The sequence below is a fragment of the Falco biarmicus genome, chromosome Z (genome assembly GCF_023638135.1).
Source record: "Falco biarmicus isolate bFalBia1 chromosome Z, bFalBia1.pri, whole genome shotgun sequence".
NCBI classification, from domain to species: domain Eukaryota; kingdom Metazoa; phylum Chordata; class Aves; order Falconiformes; family Falconidae; genus Falco; species Falco biarmicus.
This window is the reverse complement of record NC_079311.1, coordinates 51,546,112-51,566,194: the sequence shown is the minus strand read 5'-3', so window position 1 is coordinate 51,566,194 and position 20,083 is coordinate 51,546,112. Positions and strand designations below refer to the sequence as shown.

General features: G+C 37.5%; 1 protein-coding gene across 9 annotated transcripts in view; it reads right to left on the bottom strand.

Annotated features, from left to right (window-relative positions):
- The window catches only part of NFIB (nuclear factor I B), a 274,287-nt gene that overhangs the window by 19,232 nt on the left and 234,972 nt on the right, over nucleotides 1-20,083 (bottom strand). For 3 of the 9 annotated variants that reach the window (XM_056324162.1, XM_056324166.1, XM_056324164.1), the window contains exons 9-10: nucleotides 10,904-11,069; nucleotides 7,370-7,452 (exon numbers count right to left, since the gene is read on the bottom strand). The exons of 3 other annotated variants lie outside the window; for them this stretch is intronic. In XM_056324162.1, the coding sequence (XP_056180137.1) occupies nucleotides 7,370-7,452; nucleotides 10,904-11,069 (249 nt within the window). The remainder of the gene's footprint in view (nucleotides 1-7,369; nucleotides 7,453-10,903; nucleotides 11,070-20,083) is intronic. 3 more of the 9 variants (XM_056324163.1, XM_056324167.1, XM_056324165.1) reach the window with 1 other exon arrangement.

Below are 20,083 nucleotides of genomic sequence, written 5' to 3'. Positions count from 1 at the left end.
TCCAGCTGAAACACAAGACTGAAAAGTTAACCCCCCTCTTCTTTTCTTCTTTCATAAAATATGAAATCTACAAATAAAAGCCCTTTAGCTGATTAGAGCCATAAAAAATGCTAAAATCACAAACTTAGTGTTACAAAATGATTTTATGCGCTTAGGTCTAGCTCAAAAATCTGGCAAACACTTAGCTTGCTATGGAACCTGATTGCATTTGCCATTTGGGGAAAACAGTAAGGGACTGACACATTACACATTAGTGAATCAGCTTCTGCACTAAATCAGTATATTCTTCAGACAGTCTGTATGAAAACTTTCCACGTGTACAACTAATGTGATAAATTTATCATTAAGAAAGCTCCACAAAGAGCTTTTCAAACCTATTTCATGAATGTTAGCAATGACATACTTCATATTATATAGTCATATATACCTCAATACACTTACATTTAAATACTGTAATGGTAATAATAGAACATGTGCATTTTATATATAAGTTGTAGTCACATACACGCATATGTGTAAGAAGAATCATGCTACACCAGACTTATAATTAGTGTAAACTGTAGTGCTATTCACTGCACCACCTAACTGTGCCATACTTGCAGTAGTGACACCTTGAAGAACTGCAGGTTCTGTGATGGGCTCAGGACTGCATCAGCTGTACTGAAAATCACCTTCCCAATGTTAGAAACTATTGTTCCACACTCCTCAGCAGGCTCACATAGCTGTCATATTGACTTTAAAAACTAACCTGCCAGGAAAATATTTTTTTTTTTGCCTCACATAAAGTTTCCTCTCCCAAATCACTCCTGCTTAGAGATCAGGATGTCTAAGATTTAGAAATACACTTTGAAAAGTATGTAGAAGGATCACTTTCAAAGTCTGCGTCTGCATCCTTCACATATGTTGAGTACTTTCTTGGTAAAAAGGCTGGAGAATCTTAAAAGAGCTATACGGGCCCTGGCTCCATTTGATGGAAGCGGTCTGTTCACAGCAGCAGCAGGAATATTGCCCTTGGAGAAAGTCCAGACAGCCCAGTAGGGAAAGCCTGGGGGACAGACCTGACAGGAGTACCAAGCTTTGGGAGTACGTAGGGCACTTTAGTACATTATTTTGTGTGCTATACGTTGTCTGGAGCATGCTGAAAGCTTTCTGGCAGGTTATAGTCCTTATACCGCAGTGTTAGCTGGAGACAAGAAGGCTCATTCCCTCCCACCCACAGTAAGCCGCCTAAAAGCGTTTCTCTGCAGAACACGTGAGAGGGAGAAGCAGGGAACTGTTTGAAGGCGACCTGAGGAAACTTGAAATCCTCAGTGGAGGGATTTAAGAAACAGTCCTCAAGAGACACTTAATAGATGCTGAAAAACACTACTTTCTCAGAGATAGGCTATGAATGCAAAATAAACTACCTGATTTGGCATGTGACATGGTAAAAACTCTTTCCTAGAAGCCTGTTGCAGAGCCTGCTCTTCAGTCCCATGGCTTTGTCATTTCCAGCAAGGCAAGCCGTGTGGACCCCACTTCAATAACACCTTCTATCCACAAAACTTCACCAATGATTTTTTTATTTATCTCTCACCTACACACACAGAGAAAGAACATGGGTCTGTGTTCTGAAGTGGAAAAGGATGCCCAGCCTTGCAGCAGGTGGGGAAGCCTCACAGGCCGCCCAGCTGCTCCCTGAGCTGCAGCAGCCTCTCATCCCTGTGGTATGTCCCCACTGCTACACCCATGAAGTGGCAGAGAGCACAAAGCCCCTGTAAGTGCTTCTCCAGGGAAAGCAGGCAACTCCTTTGCCTGCTTCAGCTGTGTCATGGGAAAGCACTAAAGGTCCAGGCAGAAGCAGAGCAGTGGAACAAATGCTTCTTCTAACTCTTCCACCTGCCTAAAAGTCATCCACCTTCCTGCTCCTGTTCTGCCCTCTGTAAAACACCAGGAAAGTGATTCTGGTTTGCACTTCCCAGTGCTGTGAGAGGTACTGGTGTGAAGTTCTACCCAAGAGCTGGATTTCTCTATAGTTGCTTTTTCAGTTTAAACTGGGCACCTTCCAAGCGCAACCATCCTGCAGAGTTTTAGGTATACGAATCCTACGTGCATTGAAAACACATAGTCAAGAGCTCAATCTTTAATCATAGTCTGAATAATTTTTGTGGGTTAAATTTTAAGCAGATTTTGTATTATTTTATTTAAAGAGTTGAAGACTAACATTAATTTCAAACTTCTGTGATCCCTTGTGAAAGTAGATATGTATTTTGGAAAGTGTAATAGGAGACTGTGCTATAGCTTGTGTTAGTTGAGAAAAACCCATAAAACTTAACATTTGCATATTGTCATTGTTTTGACTGAAACTTCCTTTAAATGTGTTTCCTTTCAAGCAAGCATATGTGAAAGGTGACCTCTTATCCATTTACATACCTCCCTGGTTGTCATATGACCCAGTTTTACGTCAAATGGTCAATTATGATAAGGGACACAATAAGAACAGCCTAAGTGTTGATAACCTGTTTCCTGGCTTTACTGAGAAGTTCTGTTTAAGAGTCGACTTCTGTTCGTCTTTCAGTCTGCTGTTGAAAGCAAAAGCAACATCCACCCCAAACATTTTGCGAACAGATACTCTGTATTCAGTGGGCATTTCAGTTCACAATTTCCATGATGAATGGTATGAACAGAACTCCATTTTGAACTGCGCAATTCATTAACTAAAGGATGCATCTGGTAAGAACAACTTCCTACCAAAGACACAGGGCAGATTGATGTGTAGGAAATAAAAAGCTATCTACAATTTTCTGATTTCACATTTTAGAGACCTGAAGTGTTTCTTATTACTACGTTCACAGCAAACGTCTCACTCATAAATGTCAAAGCTGTGTGAAAATCGTACATACCACACACCACACCCAGAAACTCTAAGCTCTACTGAAAATTATGCCATTGTATTAATCAGTGCAAAGACTGGAAGAGTTCACTAGCTCCTGTGTAAATGGGCCAGCATTAGTTAGCACAGCTTACTGTAACAGACAGGAAAGTTCTAGAAGTCATTGTCTTCACAGACCTCAACAGCTATCCCGTTTATTTATATTTTCTAATTAAAACTAGAATCACCCATACAAGGCTGCAAGGTGCATTAAGGTTAAATAAATGGCCAAGAAAGCAAGCTGGTAAGTTACTTCATTCATTCCAACAAAAGTATTTTTATTTGTGAAACCATTCACCTCTATTTGCAATAAATACAAATGTCTATCCATCCATCTGTCTATCCATGCATCCATCCATCCATCCAACCATCCATCCGACTATCCATCCAACCGTAACTGTTTATATTGTTTACACAGGTAAAGTGCATGACTAGTATTTCTGGAAACATTATAGCTTTATAGCCAAAACCAACATCAACCTGTCTCTAAGTGTCTGTCATTTCCAGAACATAATAAATTCATGAAGTCAAAAACAGTAACACAAGGAGGCTACAGAAATGCTGTCATATAACGATAAGAATTCTGGTCATTAAGACTTTGTTAGTGAACTAATGATCTCTCAATTTAAAATTATTCAGCCAAAAGAATGGAGACACAACTAGAATCTGGCAAGGGACTGTGTCCACTTGTAGAATATTGAATTGATTGAGTTTCCTTAAACTGTTGCTTTTTCCTCTAGTCTAGGCTTAGAAACCACAGATCTTCAGTGACTGCAAATCACAGAAAGGGGAAAGAAGGTGCCTCTATATATTTATGAAGATTATCCAACCTTTCTTTTACGCATGACTCATTTAAGATGTTTCTCAGCACAGATGATGACCACCGAATACTAGATTGGACTTCATAAAATAATCTCACCAAACACCAACAGTCAAATTAAGAAAAACTCTCACTCAGGTACTAGCTGTTACCACTTTCCTTGCTCTTTCCTATGGTGCCTTCCCTGCAGTTTCATTATCAATGCCCAACAACTCTCAGCAGCTGATGCTGAATCAAGAAAAGCAAACCAAGCAGTCATTAACAATTTGTAATAGACAGTTGGCAGGTGGCTGACATGACTTTTTTACAACAAAATGATATGATATATGTGACTCTCTAGATGCCACTGAAGGAAGAGATATGTTTTGTAATTATTCATATTACAGTACAGAAACACCTGGCATTTCAACACAGGTAACAGCAAAACCCATCAGCAGTTGCAGAAAAAAAGTGGACTGCATGGTTTTAATTCCTCATTAGAACCTTGTCATCGTAACTATGAATGTAACACACTAAGTAATGCATGTAACAGCATATTTTTCACAGTATCCAGATAAAAAAAAAAAACAAAAAAACTGCTCCCATTGGTGCTACCATACACTTTCGAAGTTGTATTCAGTGTTTCCCATCTAAATGTGAGCATTGTGGGTAGGTTGTGCTATAAATTCTTTACTGGAAGTCCTAGCAAACTATCACTTTGTCAAAAGACTCCATGTAAGTGCGTGTTGCAAAACACGTGTATAACTTCTACATTTATTGTCGTCACTGTAATTTAAACAGGCTACATAACAGTTCTTTTTAACATCAACAAGAAGTACTCAATGGTACATGCCAATATTTCTCATAACCAGAGAGAATAAATCTTCATAAAGACGCCTCCAATGAAGTGAAAAATGTACCGGTGACAATATTTATTCTTGAGGGGTCAATGGGCATTATAGGGTATGGTGAATGTTTAAAAGACCTCTCTGGAACTAAAACCATTGGCTTTCTAATTTAGAATTTCTCTCCACTAATACGAATTGATTGATTGCCTTTATTTCATGTACCCCTTGATTTTTCTTTTCATTCATCATGGGCTGCTTTAAACCAAATGCATTTAAAATCTGACACAAGAAGAGTGGTCTCCTTTAAATTGTTGTAAAGTAATGAAAGGACATAGTAAATCAATCTCATTTCTGCCTTACCAAGGATAACCTTTGCTCTGTTAAAGTTGTTTAGACAATCTCAGTGCTCTACCTCACTTTGTGGGTAATACATATATATACTGCACTGTCATCTCAGAGATGCCTTTAGGATTTAAGTGAGTGAAGGCAACTAATTAATTAGAAACTTTTATATATATGCACTTATATATTCATATTTATCCAACTGAAAAAGCTTTGGTGTTCAAGTATTCTGCTCTTTCAAATGCTTTCAGCAGTACATACTGTTCCTTAATTTTGTATGTATTTGTATGCATAATACACACACACACACACCTGCAAACACACTCAGGCAAGCCTACACATATGTCCACTGCATAAGCTAGAAAAGAATAGAGAAGTCACAGCAAAGATTAAAATATGACACAATTTTTAAATTTACTACATAGCTCACTGGTCATCAACTGACGCTCTTGAATCAATATAAGGAGACTACGAAGCAATACACTTTAGAAAGAAGAACATTGGTTTCACACAGTGGCATTGAAGATTTTTTTCTGTTTATGAAGTGTATGTGAGACCTAATTTATTTTCCCCTTCCCCTTAAGCCATCTGGCCACCCGTTTTACCATGAAAGGGAATATAGAACACAGTGCATGTAAACACCAAAGGCTGTGATGACCCTTGAGATCCTTCTCACTTTTGTGTTCCTATGATACTGCTGAAATCTCCAAATTTCCACCTACACAAAGCCAAGGGTATATAGAAGATGCATGAGATATGAAGTTTGTGATTTACTTGTCATAAACTCAGCAAAGAGAAAATTTAAGTGTGCTGCCACTACCTTCTGGCATCTGACAAGAAGTCTGTAACTCTTTCAATGAACTTGGAAGAAGGTCCAGTTGGCTTAAATAGTAGCAAAGTTGCAGAAAAAACTGTGTCTAAAAACACGTAGTGGAAAAAAAAAAGAATCTTATTGCACATCCCTAAATTAACTGGATGTCAGAGACTTTTCAAAGGATACTATGTAAAAACATTGCATGAAAAGAAATCCAGAAATTACGGGCACTGTGTTTAAACGAAGAGACTTTGTGTGTGTTTTAAAATACAATAAATATATACTGTTATGTCTTTTTAAAAGAACCATGTTATAGTAATTATAACACATTGCAAAATACAACCTTTGAGAGGTTTAAAAAAAAGCAGTACACCAGAAAATTTACTGAAAAATGTATGGTTAGCAAAACCACTAATTGTCATTTGGTATTTTCATAGAAGTGTACAGATGTTTCCAGTTAGGTCTCACTGGTTAAAAAAAAAGTTGGCAAAGAATCAACTATCTTGAATAAACGAACATCTTTACGATTTTCTCTGAACTCTGCATGTGGTGACCTTTAAAACGGACATACTGCCACCTTGCCCTGGGAGTGGGTAGGGATAGGGAGTTCCAGATGAAGCACAATTTACCTATATCTCAGCAAACACAGAACAGGTAGGTTTTACTAGAAAATGAAACAGACATGTGTACCAACTGTTGACAGAAACCCAATCCTGAGAAAAAATACAGCACAATAAATACCAAGGACTATTTAACAGCCCTTTTCTTACTGCCACATTCAGCTTTTTTCCTTGTAACATTTTACATGCTGTTAATTTCAAAGTCTTCTACTGTTACGATCTAGAAGCAACACAAACACACATCATAAAATATGTTAAAGTTCTAAAGGGTCTGAATTCATTCCTGTTACTAGCAATGTAGCATTTCTGTACATACATGGCCTTGCTACTGACTGCAGCTAATTTGTTTGTAAACCATCATTAATCTCAGCCGTATATTTTCACAGTTTGGGTAAACACTTCATTTGCATTAAATTTACAGCATTAATGAGATGTGAAATTTAAAATGCTACTTGAAACATAAATGATTTAAGAAACTAGAACAAAAACGTGGTTTTATCAGGTTTGAAATCAGCAGACCAGTTTAAACATATTAAAATAGAAATGATTATGTGTTGCACTGAGAATTTGGTTTTATAACTCATCTTCTAGAATGAAAATGAAGACATGTAGGCTTAAACATCTGGGCAGACAAAAAACCAAAACAGATTGAAAATATTAAGCTGGACTTTATGCTTTGGAAATTTTGCTTACTTTTTAAACTGATTTTCAAATTAGTAGTTTGTTCCTTATACACCTCATTCTCTTTCCTAAAATCCTATTAAAGATTACATGCATGATCTCTTGAAAGATAAAATAATTGGAAGAATTATGATTAGAAGTTCCTTAAGATGGCACAAATCTAAGAAATAAAGCATATGCTAAATTGATGTTTCTTAAAGGGTTCACTTTTGCTTTGAAAAAACTTCATCTTCAGATGACAACTACTGAAACCATTAGGATCCCAGTCTAATTGAAGATAACAGTGGCAGCATGTAGGAAGGTAATATTGCAAAAGCTTCTCTATATCATTACACCTATGTGAAACTTGCCCACCTGTTGCTGGTGTAGGAAGGATGGGTCTCTTGGGCTTAGTCCCACATATCGATTGGCTTGGGATGTGCCTGAGGCTGTGTAGGCTGATTAAGGAAGAACAAAACAGATTGATAAAAATACCAACCTACCATAACTATTACCCTGTGCAGGTACAGTACAAATATGAGATCCAGAGTTATGATTTTGCAATATATAGGATGTGTCTGTGTTTCTCCTTTATTTAAACATTAATAGAATGCAAAAGAAAAATTGGACCAGATTTGGAAAGGCATACGTAAATTCCTATAAACTTCAATGGAAGCTGCACGTGTAAATCATAATGATACTTTTTGTTAAATAAAAGTTCCTCTGATTAATACATTAATTTTTTTAAAGCGATTTAATAAGGTATGTGTTTGAAGGTATCATGAGACAAATTCTCATTTCCATTACACCCATCTAAGGCACCAGTGAAATCACTGAGATTACAATGTTAAGAGAAAATATTAGTGCACACTTATCATTCTTACTGCCATGAAGGCCCATCATCAAAACTGTAAAAGAACAAAAACTGGAATCAAAAGTTCAGTTTCCTATGTGGCACAAAATGAATCTTTACAGGCCTTTGGAAATAGGATGCAATCTGATTAGTATTTTCAGGAGAAGGAAAGTAATTTTTACTGTGCAATATAATATTAAATATTCTACTCGCCTATGCATCAGGACACATATTTTCCCAGGGGGACAATTTAAGGAAGTTTCTTACTGCCTGCTAGAGATTAAAGAAATCAATTTCCGAGGAGAAAGGGAACAGTAGGTGATGCTGGGATTAGTTACAGGATGTAGATCCTTCACTTGTAGGTCACATTCCCACCTGGTCTTTGTCAGTAATCCCTAAAAACCATTACTGCCACATGGCTTTTGGTGGCACTTATGACATGAGAGGTAGGTGATCTTACTCTGCTTCCCAGCATGGACATGTCCACACTGCAATTTGTAGCATCACAACCTGGAAACATGCTGGCAGACAAAACAAAACTACTGAAATTGAACAGACATAAACAAGGATGCCAGTGAGGAGCTAGATGGGAGTACTTACTGAATTGGCCTGTTAGTATTATAGTCACACAGCAAATACAAGCAAATTAAATCCATTAAATTATACAGTAAACAGGTTTTACTGAAAAACCGTAATAAAAATCAGTTACTAGATGGAAATTTTGGTGGAGGTCACAGGACTCCCCAAATATTTGCAAAGCCTGCTGTTCTTTCTCATTCCAAACAATTCTGCTATTCCACTTCAGAATGAAAAGCAGTGCTAATCATTTGCCGTTTTCTTCTCATCAGATTGAATAATAGCAATAACTTGTTGGCCACACATATTTTAGCTATATATATTTTGAACCAATCAGTCAGTTACTGCAAATAAAAGTAAAACTATGCCTTAAAATATTTTTAGACTTGGTTTTCCTGTGAAGTTAACTTTAGCACTCTGTGTGGCAGGTCTGTTTTAACTGATAATAGAGTTTATATGTATTCATATACAATTCATGTATCAGCAGGACATGACCCCTCATTTTTTGCTACTTTCTTCATCAGTAATCTCTGTTGCTTCACTTATTTGCTCTTACAGTTACCAATCCAGTTTCAAAAGGCTTTATAAAGCAGATAAGACTCCTGCACTGCTCTGAAAACCGTAACACTCCAAATATACAGCATTTATATGCTATCTCATATACAAACTGGCACACGCAAATAAAATCTGTGCATACATTTTATTATTATTTATATGCTGTAGTGACAGGCATTGGATCTTAGGCAAAAAGTTACTTGCACACTGCTGTGGAATCATGAGGAGCCCTGATTTCAAAGATCTAAAGATGTTCTCAGGTTCACAGAGAACTCAGGTAACCAAGTTCCAATGAATTACATGAGAAACTGGGTACCAACTTCATTTGAAAATATAGTCTAGATTTTTCCTTTAGTAATAGCACAATGAACAAATTAGGTATGCTTCCCTGTAATGATGAATAATACGCTCATATTACTGGAAAACATTCCAGCACAGTTCTGACACTGTATTTGTTCTTTTTGCCATTTTGTTATAAACCCTGACTTCATCTGAGACAGCTATTTAGGCCAGGCATGACCGTGTCAAATAGGACACAGAATGAAACCATGAGTACTTGAAAATGTACATGAACTCACTTTTCTCAGTCTTCTATTCTGGATCAAAAGTTTAGGGCAAATTTTGCTTGCTGCTAAAACTGACTGTTCTTAAAAAGGTGCAAGAACTGTAAGACAAGCCACCAGGGAGGATGCACAGACACTCTATTACCTTTCAACAAAACTTCTGCTACGCTAAAAGAATAGCTAAAATACTTCCATAAATCTATCCATTAATTATTTGTTTATGCTTAAACAACAGTTTGCCCAAAAGTTACTAATCCCTTCATAATAAAGGCATAACCAGTTTTCCTCCTTTACATCTTGGCCACCCCTATGCATCTGAGACTCATCTCTGTTCACATTCTAATGAAAAGATTCAAAATAGTACAACACCTAAGAAACACACATTTTATGGTCTCTGTTAACAACAGACTAAAAGTTAGGGACTGAATTCACAGTTCAAATACTAAACAGGCCTAAAGCAAGTCATTTTAATGTAATGGACCCTACAGACATTAATATTTTTAAAGACTGGTAAGCTTTCTTCCAAGTTTATATTTAGAATTGTCTCCTAGAAGTCTTCACCACTGATAAATATTGGTAACACTGGCTATCTCAAGTCCAAAGCCAACAGAAACACAGAAAGTACTTAAAAAGCAACAATCTGTATCACTAAGCATAATATGAGGATTTGCAAGAGAAGAAATTACCCTACACATAGTAACACTTTTGCTCTTATACCCAAAACAGCAATTCCATTGAAGATAATAGGATAATTAATATGGTCCTATATAGTAATAAAAAGATTAAAACAATATTAGGGTTATTTAAAAAAAAAAATAAACAACCATGGATCTACCATCTATTGCAGCAACGACACGGAATTAAAGTTTTCCTTTGCCGAATCAGTTGGTTTTGCTAAAAACGACACAACCTATATCAATATGCAATTGTCATAGCTCGGATTCAGTATGCGTTGTAACAAGGCTTGATTTCTGTAGGAAAGCTCATTGAGGAGCAAATTATCCAATCTCTGGGGTTCCGTCTGCGAGTCATTGTAAAACCTTGCTGTCTGGGCGTGCTTCTCAATGTCTTAATAATGTCCACCTTAGATGAACAACCGTATTTCCTTTTTCTTGAACAGTGGACAAATATGCAGGCTTTTCCCTCACATTTTGGTTGTCATGTCACAAACATGTGGAAACATGATGAACTGGTTGAAATTTAGGGAGGAAAAGCTCTGCAGTCAGATCACATTTGCTCTCCATCTAAAATGATGAGCATTCACTTGGTCAAATAGTAGGAAAAGGCGCCTTTTTCTGGCCTTAATTTGAAATCATATTGAATCTTCGATGGACATTTTTTGTTTCCTAAAGAAATACTTACTGGTTGCTGTAGGTGAAGATGCCTCACCTTCAGTGGATGTAGTGATGGGTTTAGTATCTGTCATGGTCAGGGTCACAGGTCGCACCGCACTGTGATGGGGAGAGGGTGCCAAAACTGGAGTAAAATGGCCAGGCACTTTCCCTACTACTTGACCACTGCTGTTAGGCTACAAAACAAAACCAAAAGAATGGCTTGTGAAATATACACATTGCATTTAAGGAACCTACCCACCTATCTTGGGGTTTTCCAGAATGCCCATCACCTGTGTTTTGGAATGTGCCGTTCTAGCAAAGCTATGAATTTCTATGAGGTATTTTCAGCAGGCATATCCCTCCTCAGATAGGTATTACATGCTTACGTAGCAGTACTTTTTGGTAAGTTTCTTTCTTTCTGGATGCAGCATGCATCAAATTGTGTCAAAATATATTTACTGTTCACACTGTGGCTGTGAACCACGGTAAATCCCATGACAGCAGGATTAAACTGACCAGGCACAGGCCCTAATGTATGAAGTATTAAGAGCAAACAAATGATGCAGAACCTCTGTTTTCACATGCCATACTGCACTGGCTTGGAGCATAACCAAGACTTGCACGCAGTTGTCCACAGAGATTATGCATACTGGAAGTCTAACCAATAGTCCACATTTGGGAGTGGAGGGAGAGGGTTAGGATGCAATATACTATAATGCATATGTCATAACACCTGGCCAAAAGCAGCCTACCAAAAACACAGCAATGTTTAATCATGGGAACTTTGCAAGTCAAGAGCATAATAAAGACAATTATTTCATAGATACAAGAAGTAGTCTGCCTATGACCTTGTGGTCATCAAGATAATACGCTAATTTTGCATATAGGCACATCTGAATTTGGCAATGTTGACTGGTAAATGTATATGTTTATCCAGGGCTTAAACATGTCTTAGGCTTTCTGCATGACTGTAAATACTCCAATGGTAAATAACTTGCAGTAAAAATTAGCAAGTAGTAAATAGTTTTTTCAACAGCGGGTGATTAACATTTGTCTTAAAGTGATTCTGTGTTCTGTGAATCATAGGTATTTTAAAATACAGCCATACAAAGTAAAATATACTGGGAATCTTAATATCAGAAGGATCTGAGTCAAATCTGAGATAATCTGAGTAAAGAAGTGGGTTGAAAAAGAACCTGATTCAACTGATACAAGGAAAGGTTAACAGAGGTAAGCATGACTATGGTAATTGAAATAATAACTGGCTGAGACAATTACTGCAAGTATGTGCAGAGCATAAACACACAGAAGAGGAAGGAATTACTTGGAAAGTACAGGAAGTATAAACTCAGGGTAATGGAATGAAATTGAGAAGGAGGAAATTTAAAATTAATAGCAGGAGAAACTTCCTGGCAGTATGATCTACTAGACTTTGCAAATGCCCTCAAGGGAGACTCTCGTTCTTTAGGACACCTAAAACTAAGCTAGAAGAAAACAATAGAAAATGTGAGAAGGAGACCAAACTTGTATTCATAGGAACATTGATCAGTTAGTAGACTATTTTACTTTCTAAAATCAAAAGTCTTACAATGAAAAATAACAGTAAAAATGCACACTAATGAGAAGCGGCCAACAAACTACCTCTCTAAACGAAGGAAAGTCACCCCCTAAAGATAACTGTATGTTTAGGAGGTGTTGGAGCAGGGGACAGAAGAGCCTTGGAATCCCAAGATCTTGCTAATACAGAAATTGGGTGGTATCTACATTTTCATTCATGTTTCTAGTTGCATAAGCTGAGAAGTTACTACTAGGACGCTAGTAACAGAAATGTCAGCTGTCAAAGTAGCTTCAAAATAAGAAAGCAGCATGGATTTAAAGGAATGACAATAATTTTGCAAATAACACAACTTCCCCAAATAACTGGCATGCTACATTACATTTTATTCACTAGGTGAAACTTAGCAGTTAGATAGATCTCCCTTATTATGTGTACTTGAAATGAAAATGAGATGTGGCAGAATATATACAAGACAATTTCTAGATAATAATGTGGCCTAAAAGTTAGCTGAGCACTTTCTTGCATGTTTACATGACCAAGGGGTCATAAGTGGAGAACCCACTCAGTTATTACAGAGGTATTCCCTCAAGAACACAAATTACGTCTTTCTATAACAGCAAACAGTGATATACTAAGTACCTGTCAGTCCACTTTCTTTGAGATTTATCTTAGCAGTAGTTTAGGGAATTGCATTTTGTGGACTCTATTTTAAAGGCCTGCCAGCCTTTAAAAAACAAGTGTCTTGGTCCCAAGAAATCTGACTCCACCTGCCTTAGAACAAAATGAAAATTTTAACTAACTTAAATGCAGAAATTTGCTAAGAGTTACCTAAAATAAATTGTCCATACAAGACACAAGACACTCCAAAACTTAAGAGGCAAGTATCCTCACTCGCTGATTGCAAGTTCTACAGAGTTCAACTCAAGATATCTCAGTCTTGCAATAAAACAGGCTCTGTTGTAGGTAAGGGAGCAATGACACAGATTGAACCATTTGTGGGGAAAACCGTCAGAAAAACAGGTGGGCCTTATGACAAGCTTTTCTCTAAAAACACTGAAATTCTTGTCATTAAGTCCTGCTTTCTATGTTGGATGGGCTTTTCAATATGTTTCTGGGGAGGTGCAAGCCCCCTCCCCTGCCCTGGCAGCTCAGCTGTCCACACAACCTGCTGGAGGGACCACCACCTCTCAGTGGTGTCTGGTAGCTCCTACATGGAGTCACTGGCCTGTGACCACAGGGCTACCTTAGGAGCCTTAGCTCATGTGGTATGCTAACAATATCACAAAAGCAACTGAGAATCCCTTACCAAAATGACCAACCTCTATCAAAAACTAAGAAAGAAGCTTCCAGGCAGTTTATGGATTAGAACAGCCAGTGTCATCAGCTTCCAAAAGCAGCTCTGTCTCCAAAGCCAGACTCAAATGAATTAGAAGGACACAGCTGGAGACCAGGACGATTTACAGGTTATCACCTGTTATCACCTTCTAAGGTTCCTTAGTGATACCGGTCAACAGGAATGCAATGGCTCACATGGACTCCGGCTTAGTCCTTGTGGATATGCTCCGAATAAGAAAACCCCTTCCCTGCCAAGTTATAAGGCAAGGAATATACTTATAGGGTATTCTCATGTAAACCATGTTTTCCCCTGTGCGATACATAACAGCAGTGCGGTATATCACCTACTTCATCCAAACTGAGGGTGAAATCCTGTCCTTGTTGGCATACAGGGGGAAGCTCAGTGATTTTAGTCAATGTGATTTGTAACCAAGCAAGTGTCTACATGTCTATTTCTTCTCTGTTTTTTTAATGTCTTCTTAAATAGTAGGCATTGTTCCACATCTGTCCTACTTGTAAAACTGAGTGCAGACACAATGCAGTGAAGCTGAGGTCTGCAACCTCTAAACAGAAGAATAAAAACTCTGAAGTAAAAAAACAGAAAACTCATTACTTCAGTAAGTTTAATTCTTATGGTTCCAACATTTCAGACTCTGGCTGCACATTAGATTTTAAATGCAATTATAACCTAGTTACCTGCCTCTTAACAATTTTATTGCATATTGTCACATCCTACCAAGTATCTTCTGACTGCACTCTATGATTTATTCTGCTTTTATTTTTGCAATCTCTAACATCTATTGTTTTCCAAGGGCTTTACTTCTGTTTTCATATTTGTAACATAACATTTTTTAAAAAATTCTGAAGTAATGTCAAATATTGTATATTGCAGTAACTGTTCAGGTGTTACTGCTCAGCAAACAAGGTAATAGGAAGGATAAGTACACACAAGGCAGAGCCTGGTGTACCACGTCTAAGGACCTGACTTCTCCCCCCATACCAAAATTTCCTGTATTTAAGTTTTTAACTAGCCTCAGTTGTAGGTAAGCACATACCTATGGGGACTTTTACATATATCATTCTTCTTCAACAATCCTAGCTGTCTTTCAGATGTGAACTAAGGTCCTCACTTTGACATAGCTTGTCACGGGAAATGGTACACATGATATTTTCTTGAAACTTCGGTATTTTTCCTGGATGTGCTACATTTGAAAACAGAGTTTATGAAAAACAGCCTCATACTCGCCCAGATTCTTTACATAAATGTCACTCATAAGAAAAAGCTTCTGAAACATCCATACTTCTCTTTCTTGCATGCAGTGAACAGTGAAACTGTTAACAGAACTAATATTCGAGTTATCATGGTTAGTTTACAGCTTAAGTTCATAAAATAGTCCTAAATAAACAGATCACATAATTGTCTCGGTTATTGCCTAGACCTGTCTTCAGACTGACACTGACATGGCTACATTGGCTTATACTCAATTCACATTCTTTGCAAACACAAAACTAAAAGCTTTTGAAATAAAGGTCTAGATTCTGAACTGTGGTAGATGATAGTGGCACAAGTTCAAGAACATTGGTTCTCTCAGATGTCTCAAGTTCTTTGGCCTGCTTTAAGTTTTCAGTGCGAAGAGGGAAACCCTCTGGTCAGAAGTAGCTCTCTGAACCTGTCAATTCACAATCTTACTGAGAACTGGATGCTAGAAATACCTTCTGTGACCAGTTCTCCTTTTAACTTTTGCAGCTAGAAATAACTTCTGTGACTTGTTCTCCTTTTAACATTTGTAGTTATGTCAAAAGACATTTTAGAGTAGAAATTACATATCTATTTGTACAGTATCCACTTGAATTACAAGTGCAAGTATTTATGGCACATCATTTAATATAAATTCATTTTTTCCTTATTTAAAACAAACTCTAGGTTTTAGTTCCAGTTTTCCATGAAGATATTATTAAAGACAAATGCATTACAGGTGAAAAATCAACTGTTACCATCAACTAGGGCATCAATATGTCTATGCGATGGATTCACAAACAGAGGGATGATGCCTGAGGCGTAAACCTCAAGCAAGTTACACGGACGCAGCTGTGTTAGATAAACAAGCTGTGCATTTGAAAATGGGTGAGAGAAAGAAGCAGACACAATGGAGATCTGGCAAATTTAGCCCCCATTTATGCCAGTATACATTTTTCTATTGTTGGATTGGAGGTTAATTTGATTTTCAGATTTGTGTAACATTTTCCAGCTTTTTAATTCACACCATTAATTGAACTGCCACAGATTAATCCACTCACGTGTCCAAAGCCACAGATGAGTTGTATTCACTATCATAGCTGTAACATAACTTCACTCAGATTGTTAGACTGTTAATATCTGATTGTGTGCACTGTGCACATTCTCAGTTAATCCTTAGGTCTGAAGCCCGAACAGAAAATTTAACAGTATGCATATGGACTTTCTTACAATCAGGATTAACTTTTCCTGATTTCCTTGCTGGGTTTTTACTAACATATTCATAATCAGTAATTAAACATCCTTCTCTCAGACTTCTGTTCACATATTTGCTCAAATGCCAGCACATTCACACCTTAGGTCTTCAGTAACATTTTAGGACAGTGTCTTGTCACATAGCTCACTACTTCCAGTGTTAAAAAGATCTTTCTGATGCCATAGTGAAGTAGCAACACTAACATCTACAGATGAGATAGCCAAACATAACACAGTTCTGATATACATATTAAACAATTCACATAAACTATTAGGTTGCCTATATGATAACATATATTTTATGTTTAAATTTGCGCAGTATCTTAAAAAAAAAAAATTGTAATTAAAATTCCAAATTCCAAATAAAATAATTATCCTTGGATAATTTCCTTGGAATCTTAAATACAAAGTATCTTCAAAGAAAAAATCAACAAAGGCCAGAAATCATCTCAATCCTGTGCATGTCCTAGGTACAGCTACATATGATGCTGTGTTAGGCGTTTCAGAAAGATGTTTCAGGGCTTAATAAAAATTACATTATTCCAGCTAACCACTATACTTGGAGAATAATGTATTTGCATCCCAAAACACAGGTTTTTCAATAGAAACTCTGTGTTTCCCAATGTTGCCCCATTATAACCAGGTGATCAACCAATGAGTGCATTGTAGTCAGATTGGATTCAGCATGTTTGGAAATACTGTCCACCCATTTCTTCTCAACAGTTCCAGTCCATTGTAATGGCAAAGTTCTGATACTATGGTTGAAGACTATCACTGCAAAAACTCATGACAGTGTAGTTTTGAGACAATTAATTGAATTCATTTTTTTATGAAGATGTACAAGATCCATTTCTGTACATTTTGGTCCTCTGCTCGCATACCAAGTATCTTAACAGTTGTCTTCTACCCACATCTATGAACCTGGCAATCATAGCGGATAAGTTCTGTCTCTGAGTCCATGCCACCATGCTCTGTGATATCCACAGAGGGTGATGGACGATTCAGAAAATCTACAAATAAAAGTGGAAGAATTATCTTCCTTTTTTTCTAAACACACACACACACACACCTTTTTTTTTTTTTGTTACATGACTAACCTGACCTTTGACCTTAGTAGAGCTTTTGCCTAGAGCACCCTAGTGCTACATCACCTGTAAACATCTAATGGCCATATTAGTCTCCCACTGAAGACAGCTCAGTGGTACAAGACGCAGTTTCATCAAATGCATGGAAGACATATCGTCGAGTTATTACCTATCTGACTTATACAGCACAATGACTTTGAGACTCTGCTAGACATAAGGGAATGGTATTATTAGAGCACTGTCAGTAAGACTCCAGAAGGTACTGAAGGGCAGTTCCTCCTCAGGTTGAACCTGATGGGCTCCATAAAGCATTTGTTTGACAAGAAGCAAGGCTATAAAAATTTCCTGTCTGCTACTGGACACTATGGTAGCAACAGAAATGTACTTTGCCTTTGTAAAGTGCCCCTTACCATTTTTCATGAAGATGAATCTCACTAGTTTCCATACCCTTGCAACCTGAGTAACTCATTGCCACAACACATCTCATGAAGACCTCACTAGGAGATGCCACACAAAAGCTTCAGGTGGTGTGACATGCAGCTACCTGTCTGCTTGAGGAATTAGTTTTAGAAAAAACATGTTATTGCCAGTTCTTGACTGACAACATCACTTCTGTACTACCTTCTGAGAGAAATCAGGGTGTTGATTTTCACTTGTAAAGCTCTTGAGTCTCATCCATTTGAGAAAGCATGCTGTAACTGAGCGCAGCTGCAGTTCCAGCAACCCATGTTCAGACACAGATATCATAAGACATTCTAGGCGAAGAGTCCTCCATTCTGAAGCACAATTTTACCCATGATCTCGCAATATCTGAATTGTTTGTCTACAGATAGAGCACAAGGAAATAGTAAGCTTTCCTCGTATATTTGCGTTAACAACAGGGTAAGGCCATGTTACACAAGCACGGGAAAGGAAACCTCTTTGTAGATAAATGTTCAGAAGTTATCTGTGGATTAAGTAGTATTTCATGCACTCTGGAGATATAACTGTGCATTTAATAAACTAAAAATGAAAAAAATTAAATACAAAATAATCATTTATAACTGCAATTACATCTTAAATGCCTTGTCAGTATTTAAGATAGTACTCGGTCTCTGCCTTCCAATTACAATTAAAACCAGCACATTGCCATGTTTAATTTTCTATAGTTTCTTACAAATTACAAGGGAAGAGTTGCCCAAGAAGCTGACAACTATTAACTGTCAACAAATAAACGTGCTAGCTATACCAAAGAAACCACATGCACACATATCACTTGTGTCAGCTGCTTCTGCTAGTATTCTCCCAGGAACCAACGGGAAACCCTTTGACCAGCCCAAACAGAGCCTCACAGGATTCCCTCCTCATCACAGGATTTCCTCCTCATTGCTAAATGACTACGGTTACTGTGCTGAAAAATGATAAAGCACCTGTCTAGCATTCCTGGAGTGTGCCTATCTTTCACTGAACAAAAAACTGTATACCCCCATCAATTATGAGACGAAAATTAGTGGCCTCACCAACTTCCAGAAGCAGCTCTTCTCAAGCAGTTCAGTATTTCTGTCTTCAGACAAAGATAAAGCCATTAAAAAATTAAAGCTGGAATAGTTTTACCATGCCACTGAAAACTGCATACTTCATCAAAAATATCACAAAATTCTAGTCAAGGTTACCTGTAAACTGTGCCTTTCATAATCCAAACTCAAAGGGCTTGCAAGATTGTCTACTTCTGTTTGCTTGGTTTAGTCAAAAAATTCTCACTGATGCCAGGATGTTCTTCAGCAGGATCCACCTTAACTGTTTGCTTTACCACCACTTCCTTCATCACACTTGCTGGCCCTTCCTCTGTGGTTCACCACACCTTAATTAGCAAATCACTCCATTTAACTTGATGGGGCATATAAGTTTGGAGCTTTTGCTTTTGACTTCAGCCACACAAGTGGTGTTGTGCTTGGTGATTTGTTCAGGCTCATTGGAAATATGATTTTGATACTGTATATTGGTTCATACATTCTCAATTATTAATGCATTTCAAGTCTGTGCAGATTTGTGTGTGTCCATGCACATGTGTACGTACACACAGAGAAGGCAATATTTTCCAATTAAAAGATTCACCCATCTGGAATCATTCAAAAAGGAAATAAATGTTCAAAATTTGTGGTAGCTTTGAAAACTTCAGTAACCTGTAGATGGATAAACGCTGTAGGTGGATTAGACACATACCAATAGATAAGTTTTGCTGAAACTTACAGTGAGTAACCAGTAACAATTTAACTCTGGAGACATCAGTACCCCATCACAATACAGATACACAGTCACACACAATCTCTTCCAGTAACATGCGTGCCTAGCTAAGAAGAAAAGCATTGAAATAAGTATAATAAAAAGAGTTCAGCAGGATTACTTACTTAGTGGAAAGTACAGGAGTTCTCAAAACCTTGGGAACTTTTCAGACTACTAGTTGGAGGCAAGTCCAGCTCTATATCTAACAAGGTCCATTTCTGTTCAATACATTAGTTTATTTATTCTCCAGCTTGAACAGGGGATAAATAGCAGATATGCATGAAACTGACAGCCACAGCTCTCTTTTGTTTAGGATCATCCATTGTTGAATCATTTTTCACTGCAGCCAAAGGGCCTGTTTGAACTTCCTCACTGTCCACCACACATAATTTGGAATATTTAACATTATGTCACAAAAATTGCCCATTGCTTCCCACTATGGAAACCTATGGGAGCTCTAGATCTTTAAATTAATTT